Source organism: Coregonus clupeaformis, chromosome 16, assembly GCF_020615455.1.
Source record: "Coregonus clupeaformis isolate EN_2021a chromosome 16, ASM2061545v1, whole genome shotgun sequence".
Taxonomy (NCBI): domain Eukaryota; kingdom Metazoa; phylum Chordata; class Actinopteri; order Salmoniformes; family Salmonidae; genus Coregonus; species Coregonus clupeaformis.
The window spans coordinates 58,596,182-58,621,546 of NC_059207.1; the positions used below are offsets into that span (position 1 = coordinate 58,596,182).

The 25,365-nt window shown below is 41.5% G+C and overlaps 3 protein-coding genes across 5 annotated transcripts in view; 1 reads left to right on the top strand and 2 right to left on the bottom strand.

Moving 5' to 3' along the window:
* ddx31 (DEAD (Asp-Glu-Ala-Asp) box polypeptide 31) overlaps window positions 1–9,707 on the top strand; it is a 43,840-nt gene extending 34,133 nt beyond the window's left edge. For both annotated transcript variants that reach the window (XM_041900553.2, XM_041900552.2), the window contains exon 21: window positions 8,897–9,707. In XM_041900553.2, the coding sequence (XP_041756487.1) occupies window positions 8,897–9,041 (145 nt within the window). In that variant the 3' untranslated portion in view covers window positions 9,042–9,707. The remainder of the gene's footprint in view (window positions 1–8,896) is intronic.
* A 5,312-nt stretch (window positions 9,708–15,019) lies between these two features.
* Window positions 15,020–19,031, bottom strand: barhl1a (BarH-like homeobox 1a). Its single transcript, XM_041900551.2, has 3 exons — window positions 18,123–19,031; window positions 16,894–17,107; window positions 15,020–16,405 (listed from the first exon to the last, which is right to left on the bottom strand). The coding sequence occupies exons 1-3, from the start codon at window positions 18,562–18,564 to the stop codon at window positions 16,126–16,128; spliced, it is 936 nt and encodes a 311-aa protein (XP_041756485.2). The 5' UTR covers window positions 18,565–19,031; the 3' UTR covers window positions 15,020–16,125.
* A 1,833-nt stretch (window positions 19,032–20,864) lies between these two features.
* The window catches only part of cfap77 (cilia and flagella associated protein 77), a 79,417-nt gene continuing 74,916 nt past the window's right edge, over window positions 20,865–25,365 (bottom strand). Inside the window, exons 4-6 of one of the 2 annotated variants that reach the window (XM_041900548.2) lie at window positions 23,723–23,828; window positions 23,179–23,280; window positions 20,865–21,551 (exon numbers count right to left, since the gene is read on the bottom strand). In XM_041900548.2, the coding sequence (XP_041756482.1) occupies window positions 21,441–21,551; window positions 23,179–23,280; window positions 23,723–23,828 (319 nt within the window). In that variant the 3' untranslated portion in view covers window positions 20,865–21,440. The remainder of the gene's footprint in view (window positions 21,552–23,178; window positions 23,281–23,722; window positions 23,829–25,365) is intronic. The other variant, XM_041900549.2, reaches the window with a different exon arrangement.

Here is a 25,365-nt window from a genome sequence, read left to right on the forward strand (position 1 = left end):
TGGGAAATACTGGGTTACCCTGGAGAAAAGTGATTTATTCTCGGGATTGAACATTTGTTATAGCGTTTTGGAACATTCACGCATATGGCCGAGAGGAGTGAACACATTGCTGTGCTTGTAATGTGAATTATTCATAGTTTATCAGCTTTGAAGCTAAATGTTGTGGTCTGTCTCATCAGTGTTGTCTTTGTGTTGAAACATTTTAGTATGGAACCACTGTTGTATGCATTTTATATTTTTCTGGCCTGTCGTCCCGCAACTATCCCAACGTCTGTTTTGAACCGTCCCAGACATATTTTTTATTGACAATGGGACACCCTTCATTTCGTGCCCTGAACGAGGCTCAGGTCAAGAGTTGTGCACTATATAGGGAACAGACTGCCATTTGGGACGCAGGCTATGTCTCTGTAGTACCATCTCCCTTAATTCCTTTTTTTCTGTTCTTCACGTCCCTGTTGTCCTTCTTCATGAGCTTTGGAGATGGATATGAAACCTGCCGCAGTCAGTTGCTAAGCGAGAGATGACGCGTACGGTTAGGAATAACTCCATGTTAAACTGCACCGTGTGGCACGCACAATTTAGTTGAGTAATGTTTGAAGGCATGGCATCTCCACTCTCATTCAGATCTTCATCCAAGCTACCTTTCCCTGTGAAATGTCAAAAGGCGTAAGGAAGACTCTTTTTCATATTTTTTAGCAGCGCAGCTACATAAGCCATATGTCATTTTCTTTTCTTTTTTGGGGAAGAAACGATTTACATGTCAACTCTCTAATGATAACATGCAGGATTTATTTAGCTAGGTGAGTTAGGAACAGGATGGAGGGGGATAAAGAAAAGCATCTTGTATACTTCTATACTCCCCAGTCCCCCTCCCCCACAGTTTTCTCTCCCGTTAATATTCTTACTCCTTCCAATGAAAGCTGAGCTGAATTAAGTGGTGTAGGATGTACTTGCTCCTAGCCGCTGATCTTGGGTCAGTTTAGCAGTTTACCCTCTTATAATATGGTTAGGATTGGGGGAGGGGAAGCTGATCCAAAATACAAACGCAACATTCAACAATTTCAACGATTTTACTGAGTTTCAGTTCTTATAAGGAAATCGGTCAATTTAAATACATTCATTAGGCCCTAATCTATGGATTTCACATGGCTGGGAATACAGAAATGCATCTGTTGGTCACAGATACCTTTAAACAAAAGGTAGGGGCGTGGATCAGAAAACCAGTCAGTATCTGGTGTGAACACCATTTGCCTCATGCAGTGTGACACACCTCCTTCACATAGAGTTGGTCAGGCTGTTCATTGTGGGATGTTGTCTCACTCTTCTTCAGTGGCTGTGCGATGTTGTTGGATATTGGCGTGAACTGGAACACGCTGTCGTACATGTTGATCCAGAGCATCCCAAACAGGCTCAAAGGGTGACATGTCTAGTGAGTATGCAGGCCATGGAACAACTGGGACATTTTCAGCTTCCAGGAATTGTGTACAGATCCTTGTGACACCGGGCTGTGCATTTTCTTAAAACATGAGGTGATGGCGGCGGATGAATGGCATGACAATGGGCCTCAGTATCTCGTCAAGGTATCTCTGTGCATTTTAAATTGCCATCGATAAAATGCAGTTTTCGTTGTCCGTAGCTTGTGCCTGCCCATACCATAACACCACTGCCACCATGGGGCACTCTGTTCATAACATTGACATCAGCAAACCACTTGCCCACACGACGCCATACACATGGTCTGAGGTTGTGAGGCCGGTTGGACGCACTGCTAAATTCTATAAAATGACGGAGGCGGCTTATGGTAGAGAAATGAACATTCAATTATTTGGCAACAGCTCTGGTGAACGTTCCTGCAGTCGGCATGCCAATTGTCGGCACGCTCCCTCAACTTGAGACATCTGTGGCATTGTGTTGTGTGACAAAACTGTATTTTAAAGTGGACTTTTATTGTCCCCAGCACAAGGTGCACCTATGTAATGATCATGCTGTTTAATCAGATTATTGATATGCCACACCTGTCAGGTGGATGGATTATCGTGGCAAAGGAGAAATACTCACTAACAGGGATGTAAACAAATTTGTGCACAAAATTTGAGAGTAAGCTTTTAAGTATGGAACATTTCTGGGATCTTTTATTTCAGCTCATAAAACATGGGACCAACACTTTACATGTTGCGTTTGTAGCCTAAATATCATTATACAGTGCATTCAGAAAGTATTCACACCTTCCCCTTTTCCACATTTTGTTACGTTACAGCCTTATTCTAAAATGGATTAAATTGTGTTTTCCCCTCATCAATCTACACCCAATACCCCATAATGACAAAGCGAAAACAGGTTTTTATAAATGTTTTCAAATTTGTAAAAGATGGGGTGTAGGTTCAGGTATCAGAAGAATAATCATCAGAGATATCATGATTCATTTCTTCCCCACCATCTGAGTCGTTTTCATTCAGTTTTTGTAGCAACACTAACGCAGCATGTACATCCATTTGTCTTGGGCTTCTTGCCATTGTAAATTATGCACGCGCTCACTGTGTACTCCCAAGTATGCCAGAGTAGACTGATAAGACTGCTTGGATTCGGTGGACTGATATAGGGTATGTACCATATGGTAGGGCTGTAACTGTTCACCAAACCCATGGTTTGGTACTTTTTGGGGTCACGGTTTCGGTACAGTGGGAAAATGTAAATGCCATTCACAATGTTCAGCATTCATAATGTTCCTGGCATTGTCTTGTGACAGGATTGTTATGTTGGGCCTCACGTTTCCACTCTGATGCTGCGTTTAACCATGTGGGAGGTGGGAATTTACCATTTGTGAAGTCGTAAATACCAGTTTGATGCATTCATTTCATTTGAACTTGTTGAGAAACGCCGATGGGCGGTTGGCCGACAAGCTGGGTCAACCATAAACTAAAATGTTTTGTTGCATTTAACTGCTGTTATAGAGGCCATTTCCTTAGTAGGTGACGTGAAAGGACACCAAGTGGGTGCTCAGGATAATAGACGAGTTTCCCACTAGTAGTCACCAGTTGGAGGGCCGTTCTAGTGGATTTTTCCCAGTCGTATGTGGTAAATTCCCACTTCATCTTGGTTACGAACGTGCCATGACACTGCCTCCTTCAGTGCCAGATGCGCACTTGTGATTCTCATAAAGGGGGCTTGTCTGTAGCACGGGACATCTCCCACTCCAGGGTAATGTGATGGGCTGTCACTGTTAAGTAAGCGCAACACAGGGTGCATTGGCCAATTCATTAAAATCTTTGGCTTTGGCTTGCTTTTATAGAGCGGGTACTACTTGTTTGCTGAAATGGGTGAAAGAGGGATGTTCGTAACGTCGCTCGAGCACTTTCACAAGGTGCTGAAACCCCCTATTCTCAACCACCGAGAATGCGGTCAGAATCTGTTGCCAAGGGCTGCTTGAATGCAGAGGGGATGAGATGTTGTAATTTCTTTACGTTTCTGTCTAACTGGGGTGATGTTGGTCTAAATGTGTCAACATATTTGAGGTGTTGGCAGCTGCATAGGCGATTCTCGTTGAGCGTGGTGACATACTGTTAACGTTTTATCCACAACTTTCTGTCCATCGCCGTTGTAATCTACTGGGAAGCCATAATGTTCCCAAACTGGAGATTTTAAACGATTAAGGATCCTCCAATTCTGTTTTATCGACCCCACCACTTGCCATCGTACAGAACAACTTCCCGACTGCGCCTCACAAAAGGACAGTTTGAAATGTGCCAATTAAGATTAGAATTTTGATTACAGAATGCACATAGGCGCTAGATGTTTTAATGGAATATCCTGAAATGTTTTTTTCAGCCCAGATTTACTCAAAAGAGGCATACAACGCAGCATAGTCTATAGGCCTTGTGTTTTTTATTTAGTAAAATGTTTTGTTGTGTGTATTCCTTCGGGTTCACTGTGCGCACCGAACTGAGGTCCCCGTACCGAACGGTTCAGTACGAATATGTGTTCCGTTACATCCCTACAATTTGGAGATTATAATTAGGTCAATGCAATAGAATAGCCCGCCCTGTTCATTCACAATTGGTGAATACATAATTATGCATCGTTGGCTTCCCTTCGTTCATCAACTCAGCCATTCTTCCCCTTTCTCCTTCATCATACTTAACTTAATTGATTTAATCTGTTATGTGTGAAAATAGTTTAGGTTCAGTTTTGAGGCAATTATTGGGGCGATTATCAACTGGGCATGGCACATTCCACTGTCGGGAGAAGGAGCAGAACAGGCCCTACTGTCGGGAAAAGGAGGGGCAATGGAGGAATAAATAAAAAAAATTATGCCCTCCTAAAACTGGTTATAACTCCAGTTCTGTTTGTAATATTATGATTCTAACAGTTCGTTATATAGACTTATTTAGGAAAAGTCAAGGACAAAGGGGGGCATTAAAAATGGCAGAGTAATAATATTTTTTACATTCATGAGCAGTCCAAATTACTGTTCTAGTGTTAATATTACTGTTCTAGTGTTAATGACCTCACTGGCTGCTGTCCTTCTAACAGCTAGGCTAATTATCGGCCATAGCCCCCAATGAATAAAGCCTACACAAAACAGGACCGGACACTCCTCTCTACGCTGTTACTATGCGCACAGACACACACAGAGACACGCTCACTGTTGTAACCCCAGCCTAGACATCATCCCTATGGCCTGGCTGATGCTTTGGCTCAGCTTTGAATGTCACCACCGCTCTCATATGTTCACACACACCCACGGTCTCACTGATTTGATAACTCCCTCATTCTCCTAGTGTCTCTCTCAGGCCTCCTCTGGCCCTACATAGTGCACTAGTTTGACCAGAGCCCTATGGGCCCAGGTGAAAAGTAGTGAACTATATAGGGAATAGGGTGACATTTGGAACGCAGCCGGGGACAGTGTTTGTTTGGTTCTCCAGCCGCCTGTCAATAGAGACTTCATTACAGGTGTCTGGCTGCGGTGTTGCACTGTCCTTGTCCAGGCAGGTCCTCTCTCTAATGGCCTGATTAGTCCAGCAACAAACATACAAACACATCATACACAAAGCTTTCTCAAAGGAACATCTCACACACACTCGCCACTCCCTCTGGTGTAAACTCTAGCTAGACTTCACACAGCCATGGGAGTTAAGAATACATGGAGACCACCTTTCATTGTTAATTTACGTTGCTGTCTCTGGTGCTGAGGTTGCACTTGGACTTGCCTGAGGGGTTATTTTGTCCCTTGTGTTTACGATGTTCTTTGGCCTTTGGTAGCAAACAGACAGCAAACAATTAAACGAGCGCTGACTATAAAATGGCAGTATATTCAGACTGTGCCCCATAACCTACATTCCTCATCTCCAGTCATTGTGAATATTATTTGGTCCAACTTTCTGAATTGTTTGAATTATTAACATTTCAAGAAGCGCTATATATATATAGATAGATAGATATATATATACATACATACATACATACATACATACACACACACACACACACACACACACACACACACACACACACACACACAGTGAGGGGGGAAAAGTATTTGATCCCCTGCTGATTTTGTACGTTTGACAAAGAAATGATCAGTCTATAATTTTAATGGTAGGTTTATTTGAACTGTGAGAGACAGAATAAAAAATCCAGAAAAACCCATGTCAAAAATGTTATAAATTGATTTGCATTTTAATGACGGAAATAAGTATTTGACCCCTCTGCAAAACATGATTTAGTACGTGGTGGCAAAACCCTTGTTGGCAATCACAGAGGTCAGACGTTTCTTGTAGTTGGCCACCAGGTTTGCACACATCTCAGGAGGGATTTTGTCCCACTCCTCTTTGCAGATCTTCTCCAAGTCATTAAGGTTTCGAGGCTGACGTTTGGCAACTCGAACCTTCAGCTCCCTCCACAGATTTTCTATGGGATTAAGGTCTGGAGACTGGCTAGGCCACTCCAGGACCTTAATGTGCTTCTTCTTGAGACACTCCTTTGTTGCCTTGGCCGTGTGTTTTGGGTCATTGTCATGCTGGAATACCCATCCACGACCCATTTTCAATGCCCTGGCTGAGGGAAGGAGGTTCTCACCCAAGATTTGATGGTACATAGCCCCGTCCATCATCCCTTTGATGCGGTGAAGTTGTCCTGTCCCCTTAGCAGAAAAACACCCCCAAAGCATAATGTTTCCACCTCCATGTTCGACGGTGGGGATAGTGTTCTTGGGGTCATAGGCAGTATTCCTCCTCCTCCAAACACGGCGAGTTGAGTTGATGCCAAAGAGCTCCATTTTGGTCTCATCTGACAACAACACTTTCACCCAGTTCTCCTCTGAATCATTCAGATGTTCATTGGCAAACTTCAGACGGGCCTGTATATGTGCTTTCTTGAGCAGGGGGACCTTGCGGGCGCTGCAGGATTTCAGTCCTTCACGGCGTAGTGTGTTACCAATTGTTTTCTTGGTGACTATGGTCCCAGCTGCCTTGAGATCATTGACAAGATCCTCCCGTGTAGTTCTGGGCTGATTCCTCACCGTTCTCATGATCATTGCAACTCCACGAGGTGAGATCTTGCATGGAGCCCCAGGCCGAGGGAGACAGTTATTTTGTGTTTCTTCCATTTGCGAATAATCGCACCAACTGTTGTCACCTTCTCACCAAGCTGCTTGGCGATGGTCTTGTAGGCCATTCCAGCCTTGTGTAGGTCTACAATCTTGTCCCTGACATCCTTGGAGAGCTCTTTGGTCTTGGCCATGGTGGAGAGTTTGGAATCTGATTGATTGCTTCTGTGGACAGGTGTCTTTTATACAGGTAACAAACTGAGATTAGGAGCACTCCCTTTAAGAGTGTGCTCCTAATCTCAGCTTGTTACCTGTATAAAAGACACCTGGGAGCCAGAAATCTTTCTGATTGAGAGGGGGTCAAATACTTATTTCCCTCATTAAAATGCAAATCAATTGATAACATTTTTGACATGTGTTTTTCTGGATTTTATTGTTATTGTCTCTCACTGTTCAAATAAACCTACCATTAAAATTATAAACTGATCATTTCTTTTTCAGTCGGCAAACATACATGGGCAAACATACACTAAGCTACCGCCGGGGCGGCAGGTAGCTTAGTGGGTAAGAGCGTTGTGCCAGTAACCGAAAGGTCGCTGGTTCTAATCCCCGAGCCAACTAGGTGAAAAATCTGTCGATGTGCCCTTAAGCAAGGCACTTAACCCTAATTGCTCCTGTAAGTCGCTCTGGATAAGAGCGTCTGCTAAATGACTAAAAAAATAAAATACAAAAAAATACAAAATCAGCAGGAGATCAAATACTTTTTCCCCTCACTGTGTGTGTGTATGTATGTGTGTGTGTGTATATATATATATATATATATATTTTTTTTTTAAGAGCCATAACTGAACAGGAATGGGTTACAACTTTCATTACAATTCCAAAGAAACTGATCTAGAAAATGCTAGTTAATGCTAGTAATGACAACCCTCTGTTAGTGAGGGGGAGGGGCGAAGGCATGCATATGCGCTGGGGGGGGTTGAGGGGGGTACACTCTGCTAAGTATTGGACTTTTGACGGACGCCAAATCTGTTCTGTGTGTACAGACTATGTAAACATAAATGGTACCGTAGATCTGTCATGATACAACGGGATGTGTGAGGTAACAAGCAGCATTATGTCCGGTGATTTGGACAAATCACAATTTCACAGGTGCATCTTTCACATTTTGGAAGGGGAGGGGACATTTGGTCCGTAGATAGTTAGCTGACAACGTCACACACTGTGTGCGCTTCCATGGGGCAGAAGTCAGCGTGTTGTTGGGATTCTGGATGGCCAGACTGTTAGCAAGAATGACAAACTCCCATGTGGGGAATCGTAAGTGGCTTGTTTCAGCTCGTTTCATCATGTTATTAATATCATATCTTGTTTTGAGGTGTTTTGACTGATTTCATGTCAATGCTAATATGGGCCAAATTTGCTAGCTAGCTAACCAACAACTGTAACAATGTATTTTAGAGACAAGTGCTCATTGTGCAAATGTATTTGTTTTAAATAAATATTGGAGATGAAATATAGCTTACATTTTGTCAACAATCTAAGCCAACCCCGTCTATTTTGCCCCATAGTTGCGCCCACCTCGGTTTTGTTGCTCAACAACCAACCCGTCTATAGTCTTGCTTGTAACTTGCAAAGAGGGAGGGTGGAACTCTTTGTCCCGATCCTCGTTCTATCTCTACTCTTAACATTTATGGATCCAGAACTTAATCGGGCATCTGACCAATTACCTGAGAATTCAGTTCTGGGTTAACCGAGATTTGTGTAGATATACGCTCTTCAGTCAGTCAGGCTCCCTATTCACATGTCCTCCAGTAGGGGTCCCTATAGAGCACACTATAGCTGCAGATCAATAATCCTGTTACTGGGAGGCAGGCTCCTCTGGGGTGATCTGTGTCACTGCCCTGGGTGTTTGCTGCGGACTACTGTGCTCCGTGGACCCTTAATGTCCCTCAGGGGGCTGGAGTTGGGCTGGGCAGCCTGGGGCGGGGCAGGCTCCAGCTCCAGGGGTTATTGATTAGATCAAGACACAGGCTGGTTTTACATGGTCCCCCTGCTGCGAGGCGACACAGCAGTTATCGCTGGTCAATAAAGATGCTCTCCTCCTATACACACAACAGTCAGTCAATCCTTTCCCTCCTTGTGAAGATAGGTTTTTAGTACTCACCACAGCCGGAGATATGTGTCTGTTCCCCTGTAGTGCCATCTTTGGGCTAGCTGTGGCTTGTTTGGGAAGAGGTTTAGTATTATGTTCAGGATGAAGTTGAGAGATTTGAGTGTTCATGTTTCACCCATGGGTATATTAGGAACTGCTTGTCTAATGAAGTTGCTGCTTCCTCTGCTCTCTCCCCTCAGACCTCTCAAGAAGTTGAGCACTAAAGAGCGGGTGGCCAGTCTCATGCGCTCCGAATACGCTAGCGGGATGGATGGTGACTCCGCAGCCAAGAAGAAGAAGAAGAAGAGAACCCAAGCCGACGGAGAGGAGGACAGCGTGGAATAGCAGTCAGGTGCTGAAAGGTTATCCCCGCTCACCCAGGACAGCTCTCCTAACTCCTAAACCAATCTCCAGTCCCTAGCAGCTTTAGTCTAGACATGTTTGTGACGGCCCCTCGTAGATCTAAAACGATCACATTATAGTGGAAGTAAGGTAATAACTCCACCTAGCTGTTTTTTTTAGATTAGGTGGAGTGGCTCTCATATGATATTCATTACGCCCAGTTTCTTCTGATCTAAAAGGGTGCATGGAGAACGGGGAAGGGGTTCTAGGGGTTGATTTGTGATTGTGCTGGTTGTGTAGCTTAAGGATGGGTGAATTCCATCCTTAACCATAACCTTTTAACCCTCTACCTTTGCACAATCACTGTGTCTCTGTACAGAACTGATCCCAGAGCAGTGCTTGACACAACACCCCCAAGTATGGGGCCCCAGAAGTTGACATAGTGGGTATAGTGTTTTTCTTTAGCAGTTCAGATCAGACTGACATAGTCTCAGATTGTGTGTATTATTTTATAATGAATTGTATGGTGAGCCACGCACCATGGTCTATCATGTCGACACAAGTTAAGTGTGTCACTGTTTCATTAAAAGAGTATGGTTATTCTCTTTTCAATTTTGAAAAGGTATGTTTGTTGAATTTGTTTAATAAAATAACCCAAGATCATGGAAAGTGATAACGTTAACGAAACAAAATGCATTCATGCCATCTTAAATGTTTGAGTATGTCAAATCATATAAGCAAAATATACAACACATTAAGAACACCTGCTCTTTCCATGACATGAAAGGTGAAAGCTATGATCCCTTATTGAAGTCACTTGTTAAATCCACTTCAACCAGTGTAGATGAAGGGGAGAAGAGAGGTTAAAAAAATATTTTTAAGCCTTTTAGACAATTGAGACATGGACTGTGTATGTGTGCCATTCAGAGGATGAAGGGGCAAGACAAAATATGTAAGTGCCTTTTGAATGGGGTATGGTAGTAGGTGCCAGGCACACCGGTTGGTGTCAAGAACTGCAACGCAGCTGGGTTTTTATGCTCAACCGTTTGCCGTGTGGATCAGGAATGGTCCACCACCCAAAGGACATCCAGCCAACTTGACACAATTGTCGAAAGCATTGGAGTCAACATGGGCCAGCATCGCTGTGGAACCCTTTCGACACCTTGTAGAGTTCATGCCCCAACGAATTAAGGCTGTTCTGAGGGAAAAGGGAGTGGGGTGCAGCTCAATATTAGGAAGGTGTTCCTAATGTTTGGTATACTCTGTATATGACCTCATGTTCCGATAAAACAAAAGGAAATTCAAATCGGGTTTTTTCTATTTATTTTTTTACTTCCAAGTGAATACTACCAAACATTCCTACAAATAGGTTATGGTTGGTTGATTGGTATGCTATACAGGTATTGACGTTTGTGGCCATTTATTTTATTTTCATATGTATCAAAGTTCATAACATAATTGTCATGGTTTATGAATCCAAATATTACTTGAGGCAAAATGTCTTAGTATTTGATCCCATTAGAAATAGTATGCAGAATAAAGGATTTCCAGATTTGATAATAATTCCCATATTTATAATACTGAGAGATGGATGCAATTTAGCATGCGTTTACAAATAGGTGAGGCAAATCTCCCCTTTTATAATGCACAGGCAACAGGATAGGGAGTGAATGTTATTTATTTTAAGGCTTACATGGAGAAAATGTATCCTCTGAAATGAAAATGGATGTCCTTCTCTTCAGCAAAATATATTTTACCTAAACCCTCCCTGAATGCTTGAAAAAATAAAAAACAAGTGACCCTCTATACTCAAAATAATAATTAAAACGTAGTGGATAGCAGAGAACATCCTCACTTCCTGGACAGACCAGAGCCTTAGATATGCAGTTTTAGAAACTGTTCTTCGTTCTGTAAGCATTACATGGCAACGCAGGGATTTTGCCGGCCAGAAGGTTGCGGGTTCGCATACCACCGTGGACAAGAGTAGGGGTGGAAATATCTCCTTTGTAATAAAAGCATTGCATTAATCTGTCATCGTATTTGCAGGTCAGAGAAACAATAGCCTTTTCTAAATATATCATGCAATTCGATGTCATTTTACATATTAGCAGAATCTTTTTTAATACCACACAAATTACTGAAATTACAGGCAAAGAATGGACAGCGAGATAGGCCTATGTGTTCATCTTATCATATTTCTCCAATGCCTAATCAGTGTGTCTTGTTTGCAATGAAACTGTCCCTATAATTCATCCTGAGATGTCATTAGGAATCTGAGCATGGTACTTTCAAAAGTTAGTCCTACCTTTCCAACACAGACAGTCGGCCTACCGATACAGACAAATTTAAGCTTTACCTGCTGGCTACTCTTCTGTGGCTTAAACCAACGAGAGGTCACTAGTGTTTGCCTAAAAGCCGTCTGGGTTTAAAAATCTTCTAGTGTGCAGAAAGTATATAGCGTCATAAATTGATAGTGACAGAAGTCCATTTTTGGTCTCCTCTGCTATAGAAGGTTGTAGCTCAACCTCTGAATGTCAAAGAAACTAAACAATTATATTTCCATATGCATCAGGGTCACGTCTTTCCCAAGTATGTTACAGCTTGTTTCTCTAGCATAAGGCATCGCAGACCAAAGCGCTATTATAGATTACTCTATATCATCGGATCCATTTTATTTGCTTCAAAAGCTAACAAGGGGTAGGTCTGTGCTTTTTGCCATTTTCTTTCACAAAAAGTAGGCCTATGGCATACCCTCTCATACCCATTCAATTCGACTCTTGGTCTTAACTTAACCTACCTCTGTGTCAGTGAAGGGCTGTCATTTAAAGAGTGCATGGTGGGTGGAGGAATTGACTGACAAATCTATGGATATAGCAGCTTAAAACCTGATTTTGTTTGTCACAAAGGTAGGCCTATCTCTTATTTCTTAAATAGGAAGAAATAGGCTCCAACACAAATCCCTCTTGTTAGTCTAATTACATTTTAGAGGATTGAAATTAATTATGCCTACTTGAATTTGCCTACTTTCTGCACCATCAGCTGTCAATTTCCGATTGATTGTGCCATGGCTGATGCTTCAGGTTTCAGCACCACAATGTAAATTACTCGAATCTGGCTTATTGTGAGGTCAATAACTCTGATAAATAGGCCTACATCATGGGTGAGAGATACAGTGCATTCGGAAAGTATTCAGTCCCCTTCCATTTTTCAACATTTTGTTACGTTACAGCCTTATTCTAAAATTGATTAAATAAAAACATTTTCTCATCAATCTACACACAATACCCCATAATGACAAAGCAAAAACAGGTTTTTAGAAAATTTTGCAAATTTATTACAAATAAAAAAACATCTTATTTACATAAGTATTCAGACCCTTTGCTATGACACTAAATTGAGCTCCGGTGCATCCTGTTTCCATTGATCATCCTTGATGTTTCTACAGCTTGATTGGAGTCCACCTGTGGTAAAGTAAATTGATTGGACATGATTTGGAAAGGCACACACCTGTATATATAAGGTCCCACAGTTGACAGTGCATGTCAGAGCAAAAACCAAGCCACGAGGTCGAAGGAATTGTCCGTAGAGCTCCGAGACAGGATTGTGTCGAGGCACAGATCTGGGGAAGGGTACTAAAAAATGTCTGCAGTATTGAAGGTTCCCAAGAACACAGTGGCATCCATCATTCTTAAATGGAAGACGTTTCTAACCAACAAGACTCTTCCTAGAGCTGGCCGCCCGGCCAAACTGAGCAATCAGAGGAGAAGGGCCTTGGTCAGGTAGGTGACCAAGATCCCAATGGTCACTCTGACAGATCTCCAGAGTTCCTCTGTGGAGATGGGAGAACCTTCCAGAAAGACAACCATCTCTGCAGCACTCCACCAATCAGGCCTTTATCCAACCTGACAGAGCTTGAGAGGATCTGCAGAGAAGAATGGGAGAAACTTCCCAAATACAGGTGTGCCAAGCTTGTAGTGTCATACCCAAGAAGACTCGAGGCTGTAATCGCTGCCAAAGGTGCTTCAACAAAGTACTAAGTAAAGGGTCTGAATACTTATGTAAGTGTTACATTACCATTTTTGTATACATTTGTAAACATTTAAAAACCTGTTTTTGCTTTGTCATTATGGGATATTGTGTGAAGATTGATGAGGGGAAAAACCTATTTAATCCATTTTAGAATAAGGCTGTAACGTAACAAAATGGAAAAAGTCAAGGGGTCTGAATACTTTCCGAATGTACTGTATATTGTTTTTAATTAAATCAATTATAGTAGTAGCAAGTAATCTAAGTTGACCGGTCCTCCTCATGTTCATGCTCTCCTTTTCAAACGGAACAGAACATAGGCTATAGGCTAGTCCGCACGCAAGATTTTTAGGACTAAGCATAATCCTTTTTTTTTTTCGGAAGAAGCCTTTGCCTCTCCTGAAATGACACCGTAGGCCTACACAAAACAGCCATTTGTTACGTTTTTTGATCAGCAAGAGGAGAGCAGGCCGGGGCCCAGGGTTAGAATAGCTATTGCAGTTTGTAATGCGGCATTGTTTTATTTACACCATCCCAGAAGCTATCTTAGAAATATAACTTTTCTCTTTGTTTCTCCGAGCAGGCCCTTCGTAGCCTATATGCTATGGCTCATTTGATTGAGACCACACTAAATAGCCTATAGGTGCACTTGATATTGCGCACCCAGCGGAGAATCAGAGATGATTGGGGGCATCAGGTTAATCTCTCTCTTAAGCAAGTAATTCTAAAACACTGGGAAATTTTGAAATTTAATCTATTACAAACTACATGACCCTCCCCTGGACTAGATGATAAAATAAAAGACTAAACCCTCCCCTTGACTGAAATTGAAAAAGCATGACCCTGCCTCCACCCATTTTCCTCCAGGTACCCATTATGTAAATGTTGATCCATCCCTAATTCCTTGACTTCTAACCAACACACATTATCTTTTGTTTGAATTGTTGGGGGCCATTTCACAAGTTTGGTTGGCTTGAATTTCACCAATCGCCAGGTAGAGTAGCTTTCAACCCGGGCTGAGGAGTCGGAGGGAGTGTTGCGTACGTCGCCGCTGACCAGCTGTCCCGTCCCAGTCTCTCCACCGTCATATCAGGCAGGCAGTATCGGCCGGGCACCAGCTGTTATCGCATTTTGGCCAAGAGCCCAAGGTACCATCACCAGCACTTAAGGAATTAGGAGTCATCATTGGCATCATCATTCACGATGCTGTGATAATCGCTCATTCAATATTTTATTGACTAATTGTTTGGCAAATCTATTATTGACAAATAATGCCAGCTGTTCAGAAGGTCCACCACGACATTAGTTATAGCCTACAACGGCCTGACTACTGGCATATTGACAATTCGTTTTAGCAGTTCTATGTAGGTATGCCACTATTGATTATACCTATTTCTATCGGATGACTTTAATTCTGTGTGGCTTAGAAATGATCGATAATTTTGTAACCAAGCGCATTTTAGATATGAACACTTGATTGGAATTGCAATTAGATTTTGTGAAACTTAAATCAAATGTAAATGTAGGCTATAGGAAGCCTTCTGCAAAACATCAATTTTGACCAAATCTGAAATGTATTTAACAGCTAATTATGTCGAATTGACCTTATATTTTTATTTAACGTGTAGGCTATATTTTACGAGTTAGTTAAGTTTGTCAAGACACCATAATGAAGACCGTGCCCACTTGTTAATTTGGCTTACACTAAAAGGGCGTTATCATTTTCACAATTTCACAGTAATATTCCAACAGTGTGGAAATGTATATAAAACACTGCACTGGGCCTTTATTAAAGAACATTTAGTTGTAGGTTCAGAGATAGAGATGAAAGAGGAGAGTGTGCTGAAATAGCAGTGGGCCTGATTCGAACCCATGCTGCAGCGAAAGGTCGCTGGTTCGAATGTCTGAGCCGACAAGGTGAAAAATATGTTGTGCCCTTGAGCAAGGCACTTAATGCTAATTTGCTCCAGGGGCTCCTACTACTATGGCTGACCATGTAAAACACCACATTTCACTGCACCTATCCAGTGTTTTTGTGCACCAGAAGCAGCGGCCAGACTGCTAGACCACCCTAGGCCACGTTTTGCTTTCATTTCTAATGATTCCTTAATTTCATTTGAACCATATAGAGGCCAGTGTGCAATTCTGTGCCCATTGATTGGCTAACATGACTCCCTGTCAAAATACATGTTAAATAGGCCTAATAAAATAAAAATTCTAACTGTACTGTCTTCTTTCGAACACATATTTTGAGTGTAGGGTTATTTTTGTAAAATGTGTAAAAGTACATTTAAGAAACTTAAATACAACCCCTTGTTTTGGCTTTAACTGGGATGGGATACCTTGAAATAACCACATGACATTGCGGGAACAATTTCAAATTAGGCTACGTCTTCAAAAAGTTTCACTGTTGCCCCGTATTGGTCGTCCAATTTTGAGCGCAAAAATGAATGTCATATTGAATTAAATGCGAAAGATAAATCTGGAATGTAGGCCCACACATCTTCATTATTTGCAAATATCAAGGATATAAATATTGCTATCAACATAGGCTATAACCACGTGTTTATTTTGTTTTTAGAGAATAACTGGGCTCTATTCAATCTATCGCTGAAGCGTTACAGATTGCGTGATCGAAATGTAAAGCTAATTTCCGATTGAGCCGACATATGCATCGTTTATCGTGAATGCAGTATCCGCTAATGCGGGAACATTGCCTTTGCCAGCTCGAACGCTGAACTTCAGCGATACAAATTGAATCCAGACCCAGATTTGTGCTAACATTAAAATTGCATTTTGGCCTAAATCCAATAATTTCACTTTGATAAAAGATAGCCTATCCGTCTGCCTAAAAAAGAAAAAAGAAAAAACCTGCTCTGAAACACAAAATGTTCAATTACACATAGGCCTACAAACATAAATGTTTATTTGGCCTTTTTTCCCCTAAAGCCAAACTGTTCACTACATTTCAGAAATATCGACCCAAAGTATTTTTTGTTCATGTGCAGTCCCATTTGTTTGTCCGCGAGGAGCTTGCGTGGCTGCTGACAGCTATGTCCGTTCATCGATGTGTAGGTCGAGGGAGGACCCCAGACAGAGAGGAGAGCGGCTCCCCGCCTCCCTGAAGACCATGGAGTAGAATTCGTGGAACCAGCGGACGCTGGATAGGTGGTGGTGCCGAGGGTCCTCTGTACATATATAAACCCGCTGTGGTATCTAGGTTCGAAACCAGACTGTGTGAGTAAAAATATGGCGAGGGAAACATTCTTTGAAGAGCCGAGTAGTTGCCAGCTTCGGCCAACAATTCCAGTCCAACCGCAGTCTGGCGCTTCCATTTCGTTCTAAAACGAAACAGGAAAATTAGGGTTTAGAGAACAAAATCAAGCTATAGGTACAATTTATTGGGCATCGTTATCTGCAATTATAACAAGCAGGAGGCTATAGAATTGGATGTAGCCCAGAATATTTCATAGGCCTACTTTACGCATCCAACAGGCCTATGGTGTTTATTAAATAAACATTAATGTAGCTACATTAGGGGGAAATATGTCAAAACGCCTCACAGCTGACAGCCATTTTATCGGTAAATAATTAATAATTATAGCAATTGTGTAATTACAGCACGGCAGTTCAATTATTGATACATCATGCAGTAATGTATTATTAATGTGTTGTGTAATTGTGTTGCGCGTAATTTCTTCACAACGATATGGGAGGACTTAGCCAAAACTATATGTTTGTAATAACATATTTTTGAGTGGCTGGAACCAAGAACTAGGCCTACTTACATTAATTACAAATGACTGTTTCGATTTGTCTAGCAACTCACCGTCTGTTCTGGTACCAAGTTTTGACCTGAGTGTCGCTGAGGTTGAGCGAAGCTGCCAACTCCATTCTGTCCTGCACACTCAGGTATTTCTGGCGTTCGAAGCTGCGCTCGAGCTGGGCCAGCTGGTGATCACTGAAAGCGGTTCGAGCTTTCCGGGGCTTCTTCAGCCGAGACGACGGACTGTCCCTGCTGCTGTCCATGTCATGGTCTCTCGCTAAAATTAATGAAAATGTATTTACAACTAGAGACATGACCAAAATACAACCAAAACCATAAAGGGTAGAATTGTGATCTGGACATTTTCAGGTTAGCCTACAATCTTGGTTATGATTGGACAGGGATTTCTAGCTATAGGCCTATAACTGCCACATTTATAAAATATCTCGGTTGTTTCCATGGTTATTGCACAGTGGATATGTGAAGCGGGAAAGCTGGGTTTTATATGGGCTGATCTGATTCTCAGGGAGTACAATAATCCAGTTAATTGATCCACAAGGGATGGAAACCAGTCAACCGACTGGCGGGACTTCACAGGACCGTGGATAAATCCGAAATAAAGAGCTGACAAGATCCTCGGGTTACAAATCTGATTATCAGATGGACAAATTGCAGCCAATCCCCGAAAAATTGGATGTATCGGTGGATGATAAACCAACTAGAGAGAGAGACAATCTGATATACGAAACACCACTCATCCATGCAATGAAAACCAGTCATCTTAGGCACACACACTTTCAGGTTGATCACAAATAAGGAACGGTCTATAATATTAAAGTGGCCTATAATAGGCCTAGTTAAATAACATTATTATTATTATTATGTTAGCTGCAGCCACTGTCAATTAACCATGCTGGATACATTGTTTACGCTTAAAGGCCTTATTGAACAAATCATAATATAGGACTATACTTTGATTATTTCTGTTTGCATTTAAAGGCAGTTAAATGGGCTTGTAATTTAATTTTCTCTCAAGATAAATACTAATGTATAGGAAGTAGGCCTACAAATCAAGGGTATTGGGCTATAGGCCTAATGTTTTCATATAATTGATGAACTAATATCATAGCCTAGTTTTTATTTTTTTATTAACGTTAAAAAAATTTTTTATTTAAAAGACATCCGGCTATTTATAAGCCCGTCATAATTTGACAATTCTTAAAATAGCCGTCTATATGAGCAATTTTCTCACTGTCAACTTGTTTTACGCAATGTCAAGTAATAAAGCTTACCTTTGTATTCATTGTCCGAGGACGAGTTGCTGTGGATTTTATCCATAAAGTCGTCCGCTATTTTGGACTCAAATTGCTCTGAGTCTGACATGGGATGTCCATGACTCTTGTAGGGGGCACATGCTGCAAGTGGTTTATTATAGTCTGCAAGAATATCGCGAATAAGAAAAGATGATGCGACTGTCCGTGGCTGGGGCAGTTGCCCATGCTGTAGCGAGGACTCTAGTGCAAAAGCATGTCTGTGCATCGCATCTTCGACAGACTCCGGTCGTGGGGAGGGAGGAGACGAGCGGCCGCTTTCCAGGTCGGACCTCGGGCTTAACTCCAGTGGAGACCGGCATTTTTCGATCGAACTGTCTCGTTTCAAAATGTGTGGGCTTGCTGGTCTGTGAGACAGCAGAGAGTCAATCCCAAAACTCGACCCGTTTGTGGAGACCTCCATGATCAATAAGCACAGGGCAAATCGGTAATTTCGTACTTTTAAACTACAATTTGAGACCAAGTCAACTGTCCAGTTGGAAAATCCCAAAACAACTTTGACCAGGCAATTTGTTTTTATCCACTTTCCGTCATTAGGCCTATGCGTTTTACTGAAGCGTGTCTGTAGACATATGTTTATGTTCTGAAAACGACACTGTAGGCTATGCTCCCCCCCAAAAAAAGAATCCTAGGTTAAAAATAGCCTAATTCCACATGTTTTGTAGAGTAAACTTCCCCTGTAAGGGAAGGACCTCAACCAGTTAGCGAGTTCATTTCAGCACCAGTCTTCAGGTCCATGCGGTCTTGCAGTCACGTCCTGCCTTTGAGGAAACCGGGAGACACTGACGACACGAACGTACATGATGGGCTTACTGGTACTGTATATGGATGCTGTTGTGGCCCCAAGCAAACAGAAAAGACAGCCCCCTAGTGACCCTGTTCACACCTAAAGCACAATTGTCAGCTTTTAAAGGTGCCTCTAACAGTCTTCCACAATGCCCTGAGCCCATTGGCTCAGAGAGGTTTTGGGTGATGACTGACATTTACATTTACATTTACATTTACGTCATTTAGCAGACGCTCTTATCCAGAGCGACTTACAGGAGACAGTGTCCAGGTAGACAAAACTGGAGGGAGGAGGAGTGGGGGATTCTACCACCACTACCCTGTTTCATCTCACTCATTACTGTAAATATGAGACATCATTTATGAGGCCCAGGCCCAATATCTATCTCCATACAGATATTTTCCACACTGATCCATTACACCTTTACCAACGCTGGCAATAATCCTCTGGTATCCTAGATGTACATGTTTCCTTGGTTATCCATGTCTAACAGGGTTGTTTATGTTTGCACTTTTTGCCGCTGCAGAAATCTGTGTTTCAATGTTTACATATTTGTATTGGTTTGTTGAATTGGCATGTTAGGTGTAGGTCTAATGCAATTGGCTACGCTAGTAGATGCGGGGGAGATCGTGAATGTCAGTTCTTCCCAGTCTGATATGTACATGTGTAGCAGATGAGGATCGATGAAACACACTCCTTAGCCTGAAGTGTAGCCACTTGTGCTACAGAATTTGACCTTTTTCAGTAGCGCAACGGGTTAGAACGCTTCAGGCAGGAGGCCCATCGTGTGTATTTGCGAGGCAGAGGTCTCAAGTTCGAGTCTTGGTATGAGCTGGATCGGGAGAAAGCGGTATGGCTAAGCAAGCAGCGTGACGTCCTTTATAATGGTGCTGTGACCCGGATCTGCAGTTGTGCTCTGCTCATCTACTGGGGTTGCTGTGGAGTGAGTTTGGGAGTGTCCGGTATATGTACTGAACAAAAATATATGTAAAGTGTATGTTTTATGAGCTGAAATGAAAGATCCCAGAAATGTTCCATACTCACAAAAAGCTTTTTTCTCTAAAATGTTGTGCACATCCACCTGACAGGTGTGGCATATCAAGAAGCTGATTAAACAGCATGATCATTATGCAGGAGCACCTTGTGCTGGGGACAATAAAAGGCCACTCTAAAATGTGCAGTTTTGTCACACAACACAATGCCACAGATGTCTCAAGTTTTGCGGGAGCGTACAATTGGCATGCTGACTGCAGGAATGTCCACCAGAGCTGTTGCCAGAGAATGTAATGTTAATTTCTCTACCATAAGCCAATGTCATTTTGGAGAATTTGGCAGTACGTCCAACCGGCTTCACAACCGCAGACCACATGTAACCACGCCAGCCCAGGACCTCCACATCTAGCTTCTTCACCTGCGTGATCGTCTGAAACCAGCCATCCGGACAGCTGATGAAACAGGAGTATGTCTGTCTGTAATAAAACTGCGCCACTGCCCAGTCGTTCAATCCATAGATTAGGCCCTAATGAATTTATTTCAATTGACTGATTTCCTTATATGAACTGTATCTCAGTAAAATCATTGAAAGTGTTACATGTTACTTTTTGGTTCACTATACATATATAGTATTTTGTAATATGTTTGTCATTGTTATCATTTATGATGATCAAATCCCATTCTTGTAATTTTACATGCAAACCAGACAGACCTACAGCCATCAACATCCTTGTGGGACCACTGACTGACTGACCACTTCCTGTTATAAACACAGCACAGAAGAAGTACAAAGTACCATCTGTTACACATGTCCCGTATGTATAGGTTGTGGTTTTCCTTATATTATGCTAATGAACATAGAAAACAGATGATTTTCTATGTGGGCAAACAAACAGAAAATAGAATATATTAATTTATTGAAGTAAATGAAGCTAAATCAGTTTGACTTTTCCATCAAATATTTTATACTTGGAACACAACCAGAGAAAAAGATTTATAGCCAAGCTATGACCTAATAACAAACAGTGAAAAGTGAAGCATTAGATTTTCTACCTCCTTGTTAATAGAAACACAAAACTGCACTCACTAATATGTTAGTGTATTTGATTAACTAAAAATATTTCTCCTTTATTTTTTCCAGGAACACGTTTTCACAGCATTTTAGTGTTTTGTACTTTACCTTCTCACAGAGTTAAAGAGTAGTGTCATCTACAAACATGATATTACAAATCCTTGTGGTGGTAACAGTGTAGGTTCGGCCAAAAGTACAATATCAGTTCTTTTGTCGAAAAACTCAAAGTACAAGGTGTTATTGAGGAGTTGTAGAAATCAGTAAAATCCCATGATAATGACATTGTCAGTATCAGTAATACATATAGGTTGATTGTATCTGTGAGCAATTTGATTAAGGCCGCTTGGAAAACAGGACTTTGCCCCCTACTCCCTACCCCAACAGTTACTACATAGACTCTTCTCTAATGTATGTTTTAACCCACAGTCTAGGGTGCCTGGCCCAGCTGTCCTGTCTGTGCCACTGAGTCTGAGAAGTGGGCACTGAAGGCCTTCTTTCTAGCATATGGATCCCGGAAGGTGTCCAGAGCTGGGCCAACCTGCAGATAAAAGATAAACAGTGATGGTGAGTTTGGCTTGTGACATGGTTAGTTTGACCAGTCTTATATAGAGATATGTTATGGTGAGTTTGACTTGGCCCAGTCTTATATGGCAACGTTTTATATAGATGTGTAGGAAAGTCTTATATAGATATGACTGTGGGCTCTTCGATCAATCCATCCTGCTAGATAGGGCTCAACACTGGAAACAAAATGAAAGGGACCTGCCATGTGGATCAACTCCAATGTGTGAGTAAACATTCTGAAAGATGTGATGGAGAGTTTGAGGCCTACATATAATGCATCTCCACAGGCTTTTCTCACTCTTTCCTCCAGGCATTTCGATTGATGTGTGTGGATTGTGGAAGAGTACTTTCTGAAATACATTTAGATTGATGTGTGTGGATTGTGGAAGAGTACTTTCTAAAATACATTTAGATTTTGGAATAAAAGTTGTCCTCAGATACGGACTGCCAGTCAATCCTGCAAGTACACACTTTTTTCTTACATTTAACATGTTGCAAATCGCTTGTAGGATGCTTCAAACACTGAGAAAACAGCTCCCATCAGTTCCCTTATCAAATCTACATGCCAGAAAAAAGCACAGTGTAACATTGCCTGTGTGTCATTTGTTTATTTAAATATTTACTTGTTTGTTATGTTCTCTTTGTTTGGTAAGAAATCATGTATCCTGTGGAACCATCGCATCTTATTGAAACGGGGAAGAAAAAACAAGCGATTCAACAAAGATAGAATTGAGAGATGTAAAAGACAAATGACAACACAAACAAACAAATGATGAGCAGATGAAACGCGGAGCACGCCGGAAAAGTCAGGGATGCAAATGCCGAACCCAGAGCCATCAGAAATGCTACTTGACAGAAAATAATGAGGATTGTTAAGTCTTTTATAAGGTTAACATTCGCCTTTCACCGTCTGCTGTCAGACAAGAAAGACTTTAGCGGTGCGCGTGCCGCCAAAATAAACCTTAAATCGCCTCATTAAAGCTGACAGGCATCGAAAGCAGACCTCGACACCAGGCAGCGCACCAGAAATATATATGGAGGAAAGGAGAGGAATGGGAAGAAATTGGGAAAGTAAAGTTAGGTGGGGAAGACTGTGTGTGTGTATGCGTGTGGAAGGCAGTGGCGGATCGTTAGCGCGGCAGCAGGCTGATTCCCCCATAATTGGAAGTGGTGGGCATTGTCAATGGAGTATTTTCATTGCCTCACTGACAGGTAGAGCCGTCACAATGATAGCCCACTTGTCATTGTAAAACGCCAATAAAAACACATCACTTTGATTTAATTGGAGGCCTGTGCTAGCCATGAGGTAGGTGAGCGAGGGGGATCACTGAGGGTGTGTGGGTCTACACATGCCTGTGTGTGTGTTGTAAATCATAAATTTGACTGTAAACCTCCCCTAAGGCAGTATATTATTTATTATTTCCCCTTCCATTCCTCACTGATTCCCTATGGACTGTGTGTAGAAATGCCTTCAGGATACACCTCTCTCACTCACACACGCACGGTAATAGAACAACTACAGTAAAACTGGTTGGGCTGTCTAGTCTGGAGTGTTGGTGACCCTGTAGCTGTGCTGTGGTGTTACTGTACTGGGCTCTTACCTGCTGGAAGCGGGGAAGCTTCCACAGCGGGGTAGACTCAGGCATGGGCCGACTCTTCCTCAACAGAGTTGTCCGTGTCTCCTGGATGCGGCCCAGCTTAGGCTGCAAGGATAGCCACGCCAGAAGAGAAATGGACATGCATAGAACATTTAGAAAGGCCAAAGCACAACATGGATACTAATACTTATACCACCACCACTACAAGTACTACTTACTACTACTGCTGGTAATACCTTCTCCAAAACAGGTTATAAAAAATAAATAACCCTTCCTTGCGTGCCAGTCTTCAGGATGCATAGTGCATATGAGTTTGGGCTCAATTCAGTTTTCAATAAAGTCAATTCAGGAAGTAAATTGACGTTCAATTCATGAATGGAAAAATGCTCATACGAAACAATAGACAATTTCAGAATCCTTTAATTGTAATTTCAATCCACCCCCCGAACTGAAAATGGAATTGAACCCAACCCTGGAGAACACTGCTCCTGGCTACCTTTAAAACCACTCTCCTCTCCTTTCCTCTCCACTCGTCCCCAAATCTCACCATGTTGAGCTGCCTCTCCTCCAGGGCTCTCTCCTTGGCCTGCTGCTCCTCTAGCCAGTGCTGGGCATACTTGTGCTCCAGCAGCTCACAGATGGGAGTGGATGGCCTGAGACGACACAACACAGGACTGACATTGACATTGACCTGACTGACTGTCCTATGGGACTACTAGAAGAGGGACCTCTTTCTCTGAGGCAGCTGAAAGATTTGACTGTGACTGCATCTGAAATCACTTCCTACCAACTTGGCACAAACTGGTTGAATCAACATTGTTTCAACGTCATTTGTCAACGTATTGTGACATGGAATCTAGGGGAATACATTGGATTTCAAAAAAGTCATCAGTTGTCAACTGTTGTTTTGAGGGTGAAATTTCAACCACAGGATTATGCCATTAAGGTAACCAAATATCAACATAGACAAATCTCGTATAAAATGTTTAATTTATACCTTTAAAACGTCAGATCTTCAACATTATATCCACTATGAGAAGAAAAAAACAATAGGCTGGGCAGCACCTCCTACTGGAGAATTAATATATCTACAGTTACCCTTTGGTTTCCCATCAAGGATTTGAACCAAGCCCAGCCCTGCTTAGCTATGATATCCGTCACTGACTATTACCAATGTGCTATTGTGAGAACGATTGTTGAGAATGGATCTCCAATTAAAAAAAAAAAATAGATTCACTGTTGCTATCGAAGTCATTCCAAAGGGTAGGTTTAACAAAGCAAATGAAATGTGACCGTACTTTATCACTCATATATTGTATAATCAATTCTGCTATTTAGGCCTATATGGCATTTGCAAAGTCATCAACAGTTATTGTTTCAATTCAACCCAGAATTCAACTAACAATAGACAACACAATAGGCCTAGGTTTTCAAGCTCTGGTTGATTTCAAATTTAATGATATGTAGTGATATTGAATTGCGTGTTTAGTTGTCAACGCAACCTAATATAAACATTTAAAGGAGATTCATCTTCTGTATTGGATTGTTCCATCTGTGTCACTGACTTAGTCTGGCTTTAATTTCAGGATTTATTTTATTCCAAATCAATAATTGATATGTTGGATTTATGTCTCGAGATTGAAATACAATAAATAGCCTATTCATTATGTGTTGGATTCACGTCTCCAACTCGACCAAAAATACAAGTTAAAGAATGGGATTAAGCCAGTGGCTGAGATGGGAATATCCAAGCACTAAATACATCTCCTCCTTTAAATGTTGATATTTGGTTGCATTGTCAACCAAACACAATTCAATATTACTTTTGTATTACAGTAAATAGCCTAAAGTTAAGGCTCTTTTTAATTTTTAATTTATTTATATATATATATATATATATATATATATATATATATATATATATATATATATATATATATATATATTTGTACACACACAGTATATACACTACCAGTCAAAAGTTTGGACACACCAACTCATTCAACGGTTTTCTGTATTTTTACTATTTCTTACATTGTATAATAATAGAGAAGACATGAAATGACACTATGAAATAACACATATGGAATCATGTAGTAACCAAAAAAGTGTTAAACAAATCAAAATATATTTTATATTTGAGATTCTTCAAATAGCCACCCTTTGCCTTGATGACAGCTTTGCACACTC

Coding starts and splice junctions, on each gene's coding strand:
- barhl1a (XM_041900551.2), bottom strand. CDS start 18,564: ATGGAGGTCTCCACAAACGGGTCGAGTTTTGGGATTGACTCTCTGCTG. Junction 17,108..18,122: donor CTCGGACAATGAATACAAAG/GTAAGCTTTATT, acceptor CATTAATTTTAG/CGAGAGACCATGACATGGAC. Junction 16,406..16,893: donor ACTTGGTACCAGAACAGACG/GTGAGTTGCTAG, acceptor GTTTCGTTTTAG/AACGAAATGGAAGCGCCAGA.